The sequence below is a fragment of the Falco biarmicus genome, chromosome 1 (assembly GCF_023638135.1).
Source record: "Falco biarmicus isolate bFalBia1 chromosome 1, bFalBia1.pri, whole genome shotgun sequence".
In the NCBI taxonomy this organism is placed as follows: Eukaryota; Metazoa; Chordata; class Aves; order Falconiformes; family Falconidae; genus Falco; species Falco biarmicus.
Window position 1 is genome coordinate 15,934,963 of NC_079288.1, and position 16,298 is coordinate 15,951,260.

At 41.4% G+C, this 16,298-nt stretch overlaps 2 protein-coding genes across 6 annotated transcripts in view; one reads left to right on the top strand and one right to left on the bottom strand.

Moving 5' to 3' along the window:
• Nucleotides 1-16,298, bottom strand: part of TADA2A (transcriptional adaptor 2A) — a 31,881-nt gene that overhangs the window by 10,244 nt on the left and 5,339 nt on the right. For 4 of the 5 annotated variants that reach the window (XR_008822284.1, XM_056341643.1, XM_056341661.1 and 1 more), the window contains exons 2-9: nucleotides 14,656-14,838; nucleotides 13,723-13,829; nucleotides 12,564-12,623; nucleotides 11,842-11,933; nucleotides 10,225-10,382; nucleotides 8,721-8,809; nucleotides 7,860-7,932; nucleotides 1,502-1,565 (exon numbers count right to left, since the gene is read on the bottom strand). Coding sequence is in view for 4 of the 5 variants with exons in the window: in XM_056341643.1 (XP_056197618.1) it covers nucleotides 1,502-1,565; nucleotides 7,860-7,932; nucleotides 8,721-8,809; nucleotides 10,225-10,382; nucleotides 11,842-11,933; nucleotides 12,564-12,623; nucleotides 13,723-13,829; nucleotides 14,656-14,680 (668 nt within the window). In the remaining variant the exon portion in view is untranslated. Of the gene's footprint in view, nucleotides 1-1,501; nucleotides 1,566-7,859; nucleotides 7,933-8,720; nucleotides 8,810-10,224; nucleotides 10,383-11,841; nucleotides 11,934-12,563; nucleotides 12,624-13,722; nucleotides 13,830-14,655; nucleotides 14,839-15,529; nucleotides 15,599-16,298 lie in introns of those variants that run through there. The other variant, XM_056341652.1, reaches the window with a different exon arrangement.
• Nucleotides 16,184-16,298, top strand: part of ACACA (acetyl-CoA carboxylase alpha) — a 148,072-nt gene continuing 147,957 nt past the window's right edge. Inside the window, exon 1 of the mRNA XM_056341575.1 lies at nucleotides 16,184-16,246. The gene's annotated coding sequence lies outside the window, so the exon portion shown is untranslated. The remainder of the gene's footprint in view (nucleotides 16,247-16,298) is intronic.

Sequence of the window (16,298 nt, forward strand, 5' to 3'; positions counted from 1 at the left end):
CAGCTTAGATTTTAAAGAGGGAAATGATTTAGGTAACTCGTAAGTTTGAAACGCTCCTGACAGGATCAGGGAAATGAGCAGAGGAAAAAGGCAGGTCAGATATTCACAAGTGTATAAGAAATAAATTTGTCAGAGGTTTCAGCAAATGTCATGTGGTCGCTGCTATGTGGCAATTCGATAAACACACGACTTTTGCTAATGATAAGAGATACTACAATGTTGAGCTTGTCAAGGTCAGGTTGGAATTTGCTCTCTATAATCCATTACATTTTCTTCAGTATGTATAAAAGAACTTTCCTGTCCCATGTGGAGAAGCCTTTCTGAGAGTGACATCAGCATTTTTACGTCATTTTCCAGATTTTTGTCCCATCCTGCTGCAGAAACTTTACAAAAACTGACACCATTTTGAGTTATGTCACTGAGCCTTATGGCACTTTCTTTCAGCGTGACATGATTTATCATAATGGAAATCATGCCACGTAAATATTTTTTATTTATGAATTACAAAGAACCTGGTTGATACATATCAACTCTTACCTGTCATTCAGCAGAACGATGCTGTATTATGAAAAGGAACGGAGGAGTCTTACTCCAAATTACTAATTCTTCCAGGAGGGAGTAATTCAGCAAGATATAATTTTAAATATTGAACAAAGTATTTGAAAGTTATAATAAAATTGAATTTAATGAATAAATTGAGTCATTCTAGAAAGCTGTCAAATGAACTGAATAAATTATTCAAACTCAGGTCAGCTATATAGTTATCTTCAGTACACATTGTGGAAAAGTAACTTATGGACCACTAAGAATTAAAAATAATGATGCAAACATTTCTGTGGAGAAAGAGGGGTCTAGTAATTAGTCACAGACTGGCAGCTTGCTTTTTTTTCCTGAAGTAGAAAATGAATTATGCTTAGTACATAAGCATCACTCAGGGAACAAGAAGAAAACAGATTTGCCTCTTCTGGTTCCTAGCCCTGGATCTATGATTGGTTTCCCAGAGAGTATTTCAGTTTCTCATTCTGCAAAATGGCTATGTGATCTCATAAGGTGTTGCAAGAAGTTTAGTTATTTATGTATAACTGGATTTGGGATAGTAATATGAAGAGCATTGTGTACACGACTTTCATGCAGTAAAAAGGACTGGAAAAGAGGTTTTTCACAATTAATGACTTGTTTTGAGAGTTTAAAGGAGAGTTATGGCGTGTAGAGGTCCTTTGTCAACCATGTGTACAAATAAGCAATCAGGGTCTGTTAACCTGTGCTTTCTGGGCTGGTACCATTGCTAAAGTCACGTGCCTGATCTTAATCTGTGCACAGAAGGAGAACCACACATCCAAGATGAAGCCTGTCATGCAAATCTCATAGCAGAAGGTCTCCATGCATGGGAATTGTCCGGAAGGTTGCTATAGGAAATCAATTAAGTTTAGTATTAGGACAACACTGGGGACCAAAACATGGTAATGAAGCAAAGGAACAAAATTACTGCTTGAAAACTCACTTTTTTCTTCTCTGTCTTTCCTTTAACCTGGAGTGATAGATATCTACAACTGCAATCTTCAGAGCTGCAAAATAATAATAAAAAATAATTGCAGAATACATAAGTAATCACTGTACTGGGCTAATTTTCAAGCTTTCATGTTCACGGTAGGCTGAAATGGTCACTCTGCTTTGCTGTTTTAAAAATCCTTTGGCAATTGTACAGGGACCTAAACTCACTAGAGGCTAACCTTCTGCAGGCTAGACATGCTACCTGTCAAAGCTTTCTTTTGCTTACTCCTTCCAAATACATTACTGCCTGTAAATATGAACCTGGGCAGATCCTCAGAACTCTTTTCCTCCTCCTTCTTGGACTGTTTTACTGTTAGCACTTATTTGTTCCTTTACACGTGCAGTTGTTAAGTATTCCTTCTCCTGAAAGGCGAAATTATCAGATTTAAGGATCTGAGGTATCATCTGTGGATAAAGGCTTCTTTGCACAGAACAAGAACTCCAAAAAATAGAAAGACACAGTTCTGAACTGTGAAGATTCAAAGTAGCCTTTGCTACAGTTCTTAAAAACATCTACAAGATTGTAGCTTGTTAACTTCTAGACTTATCTGTCTGCCAGAAGAACAAAGAGAATAGTTCACGACAATGTGAAGAAGCACAGGAAAAAGCCACGCTCATTAGAAATCATATCCTTTTCAAAATCAAATCTGTCTGCAATCTGGCTGATCCACTTGGAGATCCTTCAGCTTCTTTTCCTGTAACCATTTCGTTAATAAACTTTTTTTGTAAATTCTTGAAAGAAAAGATAAGGAGACACCTATTACCTTCCCTTCCCACATTTTGTTAAATAACTCAAAAATTCTAGGTCATTAAATAAGCATAGAGTTGGCCCACTTCTTTGCTGGCTTTTTTTCCTTTACGTTAATCATTTCAATATGCTCTCAGAAGGAAGAGGCTTCAGACTTGACAGTGGGTTTACAGTCTGTAGAGACAACATGCAGCTCTTTGAAACTAAGCAAGAGCACGTCCCCTTTCAGCCCACTGCGCTGTGGAATCAGGGGTGGCCCAAGTGTGACAGAATCCAGAATCCACTCCTTCCTCTGCAGTTACAAGAAAAGAGCAAAACTGATACTGGCAGTTTATTGATTGCACTCTCCAATAAATAATAAATAATGCAATTAAGAAAGAAGTGTGGTTATGTGCCTATTTTAAAATATGCATTTATATGTAAACACCAGGAAGCCCCGAGCCTCTAGGCAATTCATCTGTGCAGTCCTCTGGGTAATAAAATTCCTTACGAACAGGGACAGCTAAAGCCCAAAGGCTGTGTGTATCAGCTCAGGAGCAAACAGTTTTGAGTTAGACTTACTGATCCTGTATTAGCAAAAAAATCTTTAATTTATACAAGACTGATTTGATGTTCATCTAGGAGCAAAAGATTATGTGTGAAGACAGGAGGGCTGATACAATATTCTTAATTCTTTTTGCAAATTTCTTGCAAAATGAGTGTGTTGAAGAATCATCATGTACTTTCATAAAGAGCTATTCAAGTTCCCCAATTTAAGAACAAGCACAGGGCAAATTCTCCTTCTTGCTTAAATGTGGGGACAAGAAATTAGGAAATGCAGCAAGTTAAACATGAATGAAAGCTATTACTAAGTGTTGGAATAGGTGCCAATTTATGGAAAATATTCTTACATTTTTAAACCCTCTGCAAGCTAAGCTAACGTTATTTTCTGGGGTTTGTGTGGGCAGATCTTAATAAGTACATGCAGAAATTGCATTGGAAAACCTCTATAAATATCACAGGTAATTATGCACCTATAACTATTGCATTTTGATGCTTTCACCTGAGCGCACAATATTCTGAAAGAAATTACGATCAACCGGGGAGGGGAAGGAACACTCATGAGAACAAATGAAGGAAAAAAATAGACCTTCTGCTTCCAGAAAAATTAGTATTTGCTGCCACATGCACTTTTGGAGGGGCTTTTGTTTTTAATAGACATATTCACACAGGAACAGCCGACTACAAAATCTGGAATGCATGAATAACTCAAGACTACTATACTGTTACATGCTGCATTGAAATGAGAACAGAGATGCTGTACGAATGAAAATGATTTGCCTGTGCTTTTCCCCATGGATTATACTAGGGAGGCAGTTGTTTGTACTGGTAATTAAAGATAATCCAAGCTGACACTGTGTTCCAAAGTGTCCATTTTGGGAAATGATAAGGTTCTTTGAGATGGTCAAAGCAGCTTTGAAGGATCCAGTGATAGGCAGAAATTCAAGGCTCCTTTCTTCATTCCAAAAAATCAAAATATTTTGGTTTCTCAAGAGTGTGTCCAAAACAGTTTCTTTCCTTTTCATTCCTCTTCAGCCTCATTTGGCCTGCAAAAACTTTTCAGAACACTAATGAGCGAGACCTTTGTTTCATGCTAGCTAACCTGTTTGGCATGCAAGGCCCCAATAATGGGAAGAATGCAAACTAATCGAAGTAAACAGGCTGTGTATCCAGTGTGTGCCTTGATTGGTACAAACGTAATGGCCACAATCCAAATTCACTCTCCCTAAAGGAAAGCAGGAACGTAGGCAAACAGGGTATCTGCCTTCAGAACATGTCAGGAACTTCCACAAAAGAACCAACATCATGTAATATTTAGAAGAACATTGACTGCCTCATATTTTATAAAATTAAATTTCACTACTGTACAGCCAGAGTTGCAGTCTATTTCCACTCACTTCTAAACCTGTGGTTTCAGCAATTACCTTCCAGTGTTAGAAGTAAAAATCATTTACATGAGAAGGCAAAGGGAGAAAAAGCCAGAAAAAAAGAGGAATTACTAAGGTTATAAACCAGTCTGATGAAAACTTGTAATTCATGAAATACTCAAGCACTCTGGGCTGAATTAGATTTGTAACTAGTTGTTTCTTTTGATCTGTCCATTATGGTTTTGTTTATGTGCAATATATATTTGCATGCGTCTACTGTATTGCAAGTAGTGAGTGAAAGTTAACAGTTTAAGAAGCTAATTGAAATTTCATACAATTTCTACCATCTCACTAATATCAAGAAGTGACTGAACAATGTCTGTGACCTCCTGTGTGGTGGGAGGAGCTGGTGAGTCAGCAGGTACAGGTTTCTGTGTTCCTCATAAAAGGCTGCCTGGGAGTCTTTCCACCTTGTATTAAATTGCACTCTTCTTTCTTGTGGGAATAACGAAAACTTGCATTGAGTGACACACGAAAATGTTACAGGGAAAATGCAATGATATCAGGAAACAGAGATCAAGCAGCTTAAACCTAGTACTTTTTATAAAACAATTTTTACAAAATGTTAAGAAAAGCAGAGCAATGTGAAGGAAAGGGAAGAAGGAAGAATTCCGTTCCAATGACAGCATCAAATATTCCTGCGTTATGTGCAACCTAGACGTTGCAGCACTGATCTGTGTGACTAGTGAAACAAAAGAAAGAAAGAGAGACCATAGAAATTGTGCTGGTTGGTGTGTTCTCCAGGTCTAGCTTGAGTAACTTTCAGAAAATGGAATATAAAAGTAGTTTTTGAAAATGAATCTTGGGCCCAGTGAGGTTTAATGTATGCCAGGAAAACAAACAAGAGGATTTTTTCACAAACCTGATACTTAACCTATGCTGCAAGACCCCCCCTTGGGTTTCTCTGGGCTATAAAATATGTTAAATCCCTGTTTTACAGCTTTACTGTACAAACAAAAAGTTTGCTATTTGGCCAGCAAAAATTTGTCCCGAGCAGGTGTGGAAGACAGCCACAGGGCAGCTTTTCAAGGACATTTCTGTAAGATCTAGTGTCAGAAGTTTTCCAGTGGGCAGGGCTGGGGCAGAGGGGCATGTGAGACCCCCTGTCTCCCCCCTATGAGAGATAACAATATCCTGGGCCTCCAGGGCTGCCTCACAGCCTCCTCTGCCTTTTAACTACAAAGCACAAAGGTTTCTCAAATCATCCAAATGCCTGTCCCTGCCTTCAGATCCAAATGTTGAGCGATTTTCTACAGTATGAAATCCTACAATTAGGTTGCAAAATATTCTGAAGCAATCAAGCAAAGTCAGCATCAGGGAGGATGTGCCTCCTTCATTTTTTGTATTAGCTTGGAGAAGGGAAAGATCGAATTCCAAACTCTTTTAGAATAATTCTTTCTCTCCCCAAGATGCCTCATGTAAAAGGAAAACAGCTGGCTAGACCCTGGGACTTCATTTTTTAGAGGCATTCTCTCTCACATGGGCAGATCTAGCACAGCTGTGGGAAGGAAGATGCCAGAGTTCCTGAGCTAAGAGATCAAAAATGTAGTTGGTCACACCATGTAAGTTCTGCCAAACAGTGTTCACAAGGCAAATGCCTGACATCCTATACTAAATACCGAAGATAACTGAAGAACAAACTAGAGAACATCCAACGAAATTATCAGGTAAAAGATTTGATAGACAGAAGGAAGTATTTTTTCACACAACACATAATTAAATTGTAGAACTCCTAACTCAATTGTGGAACTCACTGGTACAGGGTATTATGGGGGCAAAAGTACAAATATATATAGTTCTAAGAGTAGTTAACTAAATTCATGGAGGACAGATCCTTTGGTCAACATGGTCTGACCACAACACATGGGTCATGAAGTCTCTAAACTTATCTGCAGGAAGCGTGGAGATATGCCAGGAAAAGTATGTGCCTATATTTCTCTTACGTTCTCCTGCGCGTCTGCTCTGCGGTACTAACAGGACACGGAGCTGGACAGACCAGAGGGTCTGGCCCTGCACAGCTTTATGACATTCTGAAGAGATGAGGAAAGCTGATTTTTGCAGTCAGATCGGCAACTTAAACAGGAGGCTGGTAGGAGAAATCTTAAATGGCTGAACTGTGCAGTGGGAGGAAGACGGGTGTGAGGGGTATGGAAGACAATGCTGGTAAACCAGCTTGAATTAATATTAAGCTATCAATTAGTGAACAGAACTAGGAGTTTATTTTACGTATTCAGTTTACCAGGACTCAGAATAGGACATGGAAGTAAGAAAATATATCTTTTCATAGCAATAAAAAGAGATGGCATGATGAATCCCTGACATGTCCACAAGCCAGTCCCCCATTCAATAAATGTTAAACGGGAAGAGAGACTGACATACGATTCTCATAACCTTTTCTGAGCCAAGGGAGCCTGCATTCCTTAAAGCTCTGTGTACACTGCTAAATTTCAAACTGATTTTTTAAGTTTGGAAAGACTGTTTGTCTGTAACAGGATTTGTCTGTCTCCAAGGGACGCTAAGGCTTTAGCTTAGAACTGCCTGACACAGGTGGGAGAATTCTGAAGCATACACACAGTACTTTTAAACACTATATGTACTCATAAATGTGGGGAGAGGTATGATCTTTTACTCTTTATGGATTAAAATGTCATTTGAATAATTCCTGTTATTTGGTATTTTAAGGCAGCTATGTCCAGAGAAACTCAGTAGCAGCAAGTGGACTCATACAACAACCATCCTCTTCACAATAAAAAGTCAGCTGTCACATACAGCTAATGCTACTGTAACTCAGTGTGCACGTTTAACGCATGAAAAACCACAAAACTTCAAGAGCAGAACAGTTTCAGTGTGTTGCAGGTAAGTCTTAAACTACATACCTCCTTGCTGCCTGTATTAATACCCCTCCCGGTATCAGATTTCCTAAACCAATAGAGGTTAGAATAAGTGACAGATCTTCTAAGAAACTAGATACAATATGGGAAAGGGCTGTTGGCAACAGAGGAAAAAGCGTTCCTCCTTCTGAAGCAGAACAAAAGTTGTGCCTTGCTATGACGCTCACAAATGTTATGCAAATGGAAGGAGTATCTTTCAGCTGGGGAGGGGAATCAGTATCAAGCCATTGATGTTTCTGGTTTGTAATAGGCCTGTAGGTCTGTTTATTCAAACACTGATGTACTGCTAACTGTTTCCAGACAAATTACTATCTCAGATAATTTGCTTCTACTTAGCTAAACTTTCTCTAGAGTTTATACTGGATAAAACATAATTTGTGTCTTTCTTAAAGTGATGCCTACCTCTGGTGAAGACTACTCTGTTTCAGTCATGTTCTGCTTTACAACTGGCTACATTTCAGTAGTGAGTGAAATGCATTATTCTATATCTAAGTATGTTAGTTGATTAAGAGCTTTTAAAAGAGATTTAAAAGTGAGGACCATAGAAATGCCGGTGTTCAAATTCCAACACACAGAAATGAGATTATTAAAAACGTATGTTCACTTTTAAAAAAGTATGTAGAGAAAAAGAGACCCAGTAAAATGCTGCGCAGGCACTCTGAAACATTATTTTCAGACAATGTACAAAAATATGGGACTTACCATGCAAAATGTCTGAATCATCTTCTACAAAATCAATATCTCTCAAATCCCATTCAGCATAGTTGTCAAACTCCTGTTCAGAGGTGATTAATAAATTATCACTAAATAGCATTAAAAAATTGGTACTGAGTTTCAGCACATGTAGAAGTACTGAACACAGAGATATTTACTCATACACAGTTGTACAAGGTTCCATCCCTGAGCAACATACATCACAGCGGAGCTTTAACTAGGGAATGTGTAATATGCACCCCCATGGCTGGAACTGGAACAGGGTGCTGCGACAGGATAATGAGAATTAATCAGGTAATCTCCATGACTCCCACACTGTGGTGGAAATTCTGCTCAAATGTACAAAAACAACAAGCCCCTATATGGCTGAATTCATTACTTCATGTACAGGAGCTTGTTTTGCAACAGGAACTGGGGCCCTGGGCCCACAGCTAAAACCATGGAAAACAATGCAGGTCTTTCAAGTGATCTTTGGATCTGGCTCATATGTGCTTCTCTAAGGCAAATGAAATAGAAGCATGCTGAAGCTGACCCCTTTTGCTAAGCATCTAATTCACAACATCTAGTTCGCTTACATAAGAGCCATTCATTACTGGACATCTGGTGGTAGCAGCATGCCGCACAGCCCATGCACACAAAGCCCTGACTCACAGGTTGCCTGCTAGCAGCTTTGCAAGCCTGCAGCGCCACCTCTGTAATTAAATCCTTGGTTTAATCACTCTGTCTTGTCCTCTTCTGATGTTCTTTACACAAAGAGTAGAGACTTAGAGGCAGGGGCAAACAAGTGCGCGTTTGCTGATCTTGCATTCAGTAGCAAATTTAAAATAATGGGAGGAGAGAGAGTCTTACCTCAACAAAGTCAGCTCTCGCTGGCATGTACCCAGCCATATCCCTGGAGAGCAAGGAATCAAAAGTCGGCCGTGGGGGATCATCAGCAGCTGAAAAAATAAAGGGTTTTAGTGGTTGTGTAGGGCTTGGGCTCTTTTAACAACCTGTAAATACGTGTTTCTCTTGCAGGAAAAGCAGGAATAATTAGCTGAAGAAAAAACACCTGATTGGGCTTTTATTCATTGTTATATTCAGAAAAAGACTGTGTTCATCCAGAGAAAAAATGCAATAATCTGAGATCTTCGTAGTATTCTCGAAAGTCAAACACAGAAATTCAAGGTAATAAATAGGTTATAAAATGTAAACTACATTTCAGAGCTCAGTGTCCCCCCGGTAAACCTCTGCAGATCACTCGGACTCAGCGTGCAGGTTCTTTTAGTTAATAGCAACGGGGGTGTTAAATCTGCCATCTTTTGGGTGCCATTTACAGAGGGATGCAATTAAAGCTATACAACTCCGGATTTTTACAGCCCTTCCCAACTGAGGAGCTCAGAGTTTTACAGACAATAATGAACCGAGGTTCACAGCACACTTGTGAACGAGCTAAACATTATAAGTCCCATGCTATAAATAAAGCAAGCTGAGGCACAGAGAATTTGTCTTGGCCCAGGTCACATAAAAAAATCAATGACAGCCAGGGACGGAACCAAAATTGTCTGCTTTAGCCCTAACCACTGTATTGTTCAATTTAAACCTCCAGATACCCAGCAATCTTATTACCCAGCCGTTCTGGGGAGCTTTATAATGGAACAGCTGCTAGACTGGGGGAATTCTAAAGATGTTAAATTTAAGGAAAACTGGAAATTTGTTAAGTTGCTGAAATTTAGCATACGCTTTTTAAAAGGCAGAGGTGTGAAATCAGCATAGTTTAAAGAGTAATTTTATGATAAATCACATCAGCGGTTAGGCCCAGTACACAGTGGATAATCAGATGAATGTTTTACAGGTAGAAATCCCTTCCCAGTTACCATTGCTACGCGGGGACTGGACAAGAAAAGTAATCGCTCCAGCATCAGGGTGAGAACCAACACTGGTATTTACCATGGCGGACATGCTGTTATGTCATGCCACATGTGAAGCAGCTTTGAGGTAGCTTGTCCTTTAAATGACTATGTGCATCCAGGCTTTTGCTGTGGTGATTTCTGTGAGTGACCGTTTCTACTGGCTGTGCAGGAACTTCAGGTTCATCAGAACCTGCTGTTTGTATCTGACCTCTCTGTTCCCTCCCTTCTCCCACTGAACCGGCAGTCTTGCCTATTTGATACACCAATGATTTAATATGTTGTGAAGAAAACTCTACTACTAACGTTATCGAAGTTAGCCATTGGAACAAGCTCTCCTTTTGGGAATAAAAGCAAACTGCACATGCCCCGCCTTTCTCCAAAGGCTGCTCATTCCCAGTTTGGAAGAGCAGAGACCTTGTGGGGAAGCTCCCTGTATGTGCTAGTGGGCAGGGGATACTCACGGTGGAAAGGAATGGCTGTTTCGCTGTGCTGCGCCTCCTCTGCCTGCTTCAGGTTCAGTAATGTTGATGCAAACAAGGGATTGTTGATAAAGTGTTTCATATAATGTTTCTCACATTCCTCCTTGGATTTTGTACACATCTGGTTGGCCACGTCCTGCCTGAAGTGGGGAGAGGGGGAGGCTTAATATGAAGAACACAGACATGTTTTTTTGTTGTAAAAAAAAAAAAGGGTTTTTTTTTTTCCTTTCTCTAGCGGTAAAAGATAATTTTGGACAAGAGACTGATTGCATTGTGTGCAGAGAACTGATATGCAATGATGTCTGAATTCACATTTTGTGGACTAACACTGAGCCAATACTTACAAGTTCGATACAGCGCTAGGGAGCACTTTTCTCGTGGTCACGAGCAACACAGTTCACTGTCTTTACATAAGAAACTCCCTGGCTGATGGAATGTACCAAACTTTTTATATGTTTGAAAATTTAGTATTGTTATTTAAGAGCTTTTTATACATTTGACTAACTCCAGGTAATGGTAAATTCTATAGTCCGGAATCACATTCTGCTTCTCCACTTTCTCTTGTGATTTTAACTGGATAGTGGTTTCCCCTTTCGTGTAGTGAAATAGTTGTACGAAACACATTCTAGAAATCTTTGCCAAACTTTCTTGGAAAAGTGGTTGACTAGAAATATGAAGTGTTTTGTCTTAATAAAATGGTTGTGTAAGTTGAGGACTTAAAAAAAAAAGTTAATCCACCAGCAGCAATCATTTTAATTTCTGTTAAACTAAAAACTGGGTGCAAGGGATTCCAGGAAGAAAAATCAGTTTTTCCTTTATTTGGTAAAGGCTGAAAAAAGCCAAGTGTTTAAGGAAAAAGTTAAAATTACTTGTATTGTTAAGTAGGGCGAAGCGTACTAGACATACTTGCAGAACACAACTGCAACCAGTTTTCAGTCTTAATGATGACAGCAAGGTACACGTGAGATCTCACAGTTCTGTTTCAGCGAAGTCTGGAGTCCTGTACTTTTAATACAGCTATTTTTTCATGAAGGGGAAGAGAAATAACTCATGACTACAGATCTCCTTCATTTAGAAATGCATAAAAATCCTGTATCAACTACAGAAATGAACAGAACATAATGCAAAAATACTAAATACTTCCAGTGTTCTATCCTAAATATGACAGAGAAGCAGGGAACCTCCAAAAATAACAATACCTAGCTAGTCAACTGTAAGCAAGCCAAAACCACACAAGGTAAGAAATTCTGTAGTTGGTTTTTACATAGGAGTAAACTGAGGCACAGATAATCTTGTGCAACAGTCGAGCTCCTTCAAAACCCAGTGATTTTACTGTGAACTGAGGGAACTTTGTACTTTACTGGAGGCGCCCTGCATCTCACAAGAAGCCTTTAATAATTTCATTGTATATCTAACTGCAGATTTGAAAACAGAATCTGCTACCCGAGTCTTCCACTTCAGCTGCTAAATTAGTGTCTCACCCACAACAAGTCACTGAACATTCAATGTGCACTGATGTATTAAACGTTAAGATCCAGTGAAATGAAAGGAAAAACTACCCATCATTCACTGAAGTTGGCTGAACCACTAAATTCTCACCAGTTTCCAAATCCACAGTCCATCACAGCTTCTAGGAGAGCCATTTCCTCTTGAGCTGTCCAGTTAGGATCCAAGACAGGGAAATCGGAAGTCTAGAGAAGAAAAAAGCAAATCAAACTGCTGTGATCCTCTTTTATAATCCACCACACCAAGAGCAAAGAAGTTCTAAACTACAGGGCAACACCGTATATAATACAGGTAGTTTTAAACTTCTACTATGTCCCATGAAATCTGATCAAAGAATTGTTGCATTATTTAGGGCACTGGATCAACTACAGTAAAAACTAGTTTGTCACTGCCGATCTGATATACTGTTACATGTTGTATCCACCAGCTGTAATTCAACAATGTTACGCTACGAAACACAGTAAAAATTATGGAAGACTTTAAAATGATTAATTTTGGGGAAGAAAAAACAAGAATAAAGAAAAAAGTTGATTCACATGTTTAAAGAACTGGAAGTCCCATGAGACACATTTTGCTACCTAGGCACAAGCAAAAAATGTAGCTTTAAATGTCTCCACTACTCCATTATGTTCCAGGTGGATATTCTTCTTTGTTCTCAAGGAAGACTTTTTCATTTTTTTAATAGATTTAAACCTCTGAATCAAAGAATTGTTATCACTTAATTTTTCAGTGTAATATTAGTAAACGAGGGCCTAACTCCTGGGAAGTTATGAAAGCTCAAGATGGAGTAGGTGTTTTCTAAAAGGAATATTTACCATTATCTCATAAGTGTGATCACTTTGATGTTTCTTGTATTCAAATCCTCGTGTGAAACACTGTAGAACAAAAGATTAGCATTATGTTAGTCTCAGTGCTGTCCTGAAAATATTTTAACTGTTCCCTTTTTTTCCTTTTATTCTCTGACCGCTGGATATCCAAAACTGACCACCTGATATGCTGAAAAAGATATTCAACTTTTCTGATTTAATTTTAGAAAAAACATAAAATGGTAGAAGAATCTCTGTTAAAACTGCATTAATTCTGTCTTTGTATCTTGCTTGTCTTTTGCACCAAGACATAACTCCTGTGAATTGACATACTTTTTTGTTAAGTATTTATGGCAAAGTTAGGCAGGTGAAAGAAACTTGGTGGTATGTTTTAAAGTGGATTGTTCCAGGAAGAGAGCACAGAGCATTTTGTAGGTATTGAAAACACAGTTCCCCTTTAATCTTGGTTCTCTGTTTAAAAACCACCAGCATTGTTTGTGGCTATTTTCAACAGTTCAATTTCTGTTTTTTTTAAGTACAGATAAATGAACAAACATATACCCAATATGGTTTTGTGTATTTTGTACATCTCTGAGCACAAAGCTAAGCTCCTTTTTCGGTTTTAGAGGTTACTGCCATTTTTTAATCATAAATAATGCAAACTTATATATTTAATAATCAAAACTAGCACTACTTTCTGTGGTTATCAGATCACACATAATTTTTAAAGAACTGTATCTGGTCACAATTATTGTCAATGTTGCAAATTTTCCTCAAATTTCCTTTTCCATTTGAGAGGGGGAAAAAAAGTGTAGGGACAGGGAAAGGGTGTTTTTTGATGGCTTTTCTTTTCCATGCCATAAAAAACCCAACAGAAACAATACCTCTCTAGACGTGCAGCAGCATGCTCCGTTACACAGCCAGGCTGACTGCATGTCTTTAGGTAGCTTTGGCTGCCTTCACAAAGACCTCCTTCAGCTGCTTATGCCTTAATTCTTCAGCCTCCAACATTTTCTTTGTCATTTCCCTGTCCCTGAGCAAATAAGTGTGTTGATACAAGTTTACAGAGACCAGTTATTAATGTGTTTATGGAACAGCTTGGCACCAGACAGGCCTTTGATGAGTTTCTCAAAGAAATTAATGCCTATGCTTTTATCCTTGCACTCACCTGCAAACATAGGAGGAAGGGAGGAGGCCCACACTCAGCGCACTTAACGTAAGGCTCCGTGAGGTACGAAGAGCAACCTCGGCATGGAGGCTTATCAAAAGGGTCATCTGCAAAGCCAAAAGTAAATCTTATGCAACACAAACAAGGCACTGGTTCTGCAATCACCTAAATTCACTTGTGCCCAGTCATTTTAAGGGAACTCAACTATATACAACCTCTTTCCTACTGCAGATTCTCCAAATACCTCTTACAAAAGTTCCTTGTTCAGCTAGAGTTGCAAGAGAGAGGCTGGCACTGCATCCCTTCTAGACCTGATACACTGAGGGCTAAACCTAAACTTGTGCAACGGACTCAAAGGAAAATCTTCTCTGTAGCAGCCTCCTGGTACAACGCAGCAAGCTGTGCTAGCTGTCTGGTTTGATCCTGTGCCCGTGCTCATCTTCTGCATCACAGACCAGCCCCAGGACCTTATTTGCGGTGAACACTGCACAGACTGCTGCAGTCTCCCATCCATCCACCTCAAGCTTGACTCGTAAAGCATATTGCTGTGGTTGCAAAGGCATCAGCAAGATTGTTCTGTAACCCGTCCAAACCTCAGACTCTACTCAGATTGCTGACCAAGGAATGAAACACTGCTCTGCAAGTTTTTCTTATTTTGTTCATTACAAAGTAGTCAAAATAAATAGACTGTCAAGTTGCAAGCCACATTTTTGCAAGAAAATGGATTTCAGCTAGCCCAACTATAAAAAGTAGATAGAAAGAACGAGACCCGAATTCCTGCTTAATCATTCATGTATTGGTGCTCTTGAGAATTTGATCACAGAAGTGACCCTGTGGCCCAAATAGTTTTGTGCCTCCCCCCCGCCACCAGACGGCTGCTAATGTCTTTAAACAATGGCAAACGCTTCCCAAATGTCATCTTAAGGCACTTACTACTGAAGGAGGCCAGGCGCTCCATCTCTCTCCCTTAGTGATGTTCTTGCTCCTCTGAGTTAAAACCCCTCTTGCCTAACAGCCCGTAGCTAAGCCTTGCCCCAACGAGTATGTCCGGAAAGGCAGCTCGCTCCCCACAGACGTCTCACGCAGCCCTCGCAGATGAGATGCTCCCAGAGTGCCCTGGACAGAAAAGCAAAAGGGATGTCAGCAGTCTTTGTAACAGGGACCATTTGACATGGCTGAGAGTCTGTTTTCTGTGCATGAGAAGAAATCAAGTGCGGAGAGACAGGATACAGCGTGAGAAGAGATGCAAGGTGATGGGCATATAAGGCAGCGCTGAACGGAGGCTGTTGGTGGGAGCGTACACGCTGAGCAGAGTTACGAACAGCCACTATGCAAGAAGGTGTTTTGCATCTCCAAGAGGCACCGGGAAGAGAATGAACAGGTCAGACGTGGCAAGGACACAGCAGTGCAAGAATCTACGGTGTTCATGCCAACTACATTTCAGTGTTGACTGCATGGCAGCTCCTGTGAACAGTCCTGATTCACCAGCATCTGTGCAGTGAGGTTCCACACTGCCATCAGGGAACTGAGTTGCTTTCCACTGTGGGATGTCTAACATGTCTCACTTTTACAAAGTATTTATGCTGGGAATGGTTCAGGCTTCTCACTTATTGAAACTCATGTTTCTCTTTCTAGACGTTTTTCCTCCATGCTCCACGTGAGGAGGCACGGTTCTGTGGGGGGCACCACCGAAGCTGTGCAGCCCCTCCACACAGACGGCAGCTGCTTCAACCCCGGGTACCCCCCCCCCGCGCCCCCGGTTGGACCCTCAGAGAACCAAGAGCAACTTCCAGGCTGGGTTCCTCACCCCGTAAGTGGCACCGCCAGCTGCCTTGGGCACTCGCTGCACCCTGTGAGCCCCCTGCAGCGCCGCCGCTCTGGCAACAGCCCCAGCACCCCCCCCAGCCCACTCCCCACCCCCCCCACCGCCCACCCTCTCATACCCCACTTCCCAGTCTCCAGTCCCACACAGCCCTGTTCCCCTGTAACCCACCCCCAATTCCCACTCCGCCACAGCACTGCTCCCCCATATCCCACTCCCCCCATAACCTCACTCCCCCATAGCCTCACTCCCCGATATCCCACTCCCCCCATAACCCACCTCCATATCCCGCTCCCCCCATAACCCACCTCTCATATCCCCATTCCCCCATAGCCTTGCTCCCATATCCCACTCCCCCCATAACACCCCCCATCCCCACTCCCCTTCATAACCCACCTCCGTATCCCACTCCCCCCATAACCCACTCCGCCATATTCCGCCCCCCATAACCTAGCCCACCCCCCAGCCCAGGCCCTGCCCGCTGGCGGACCCCACTCCCCACCACCGCCAGGCGGCGCCCCCGGCCCATGAGGCCCCGCCCCGGCAGGCGCGGGCGCGCGCGCGGCCCCTGAGGCGGGTGAGGGAAGCGCGCTCCCGCCATCTCGCTCTGCGCCCCCCACCCCCCACTCCCCACCCCCCGCCGGTTCTCCGGACACCGCCCCTCCCGCTTCCCCCGCCCCGGATCGGCTCCTCCCCGCCACGGTACGGTCCCCGCTTCCCCTTCGCTCCTCACGGGCCGGGGCCGGCCCGCCGC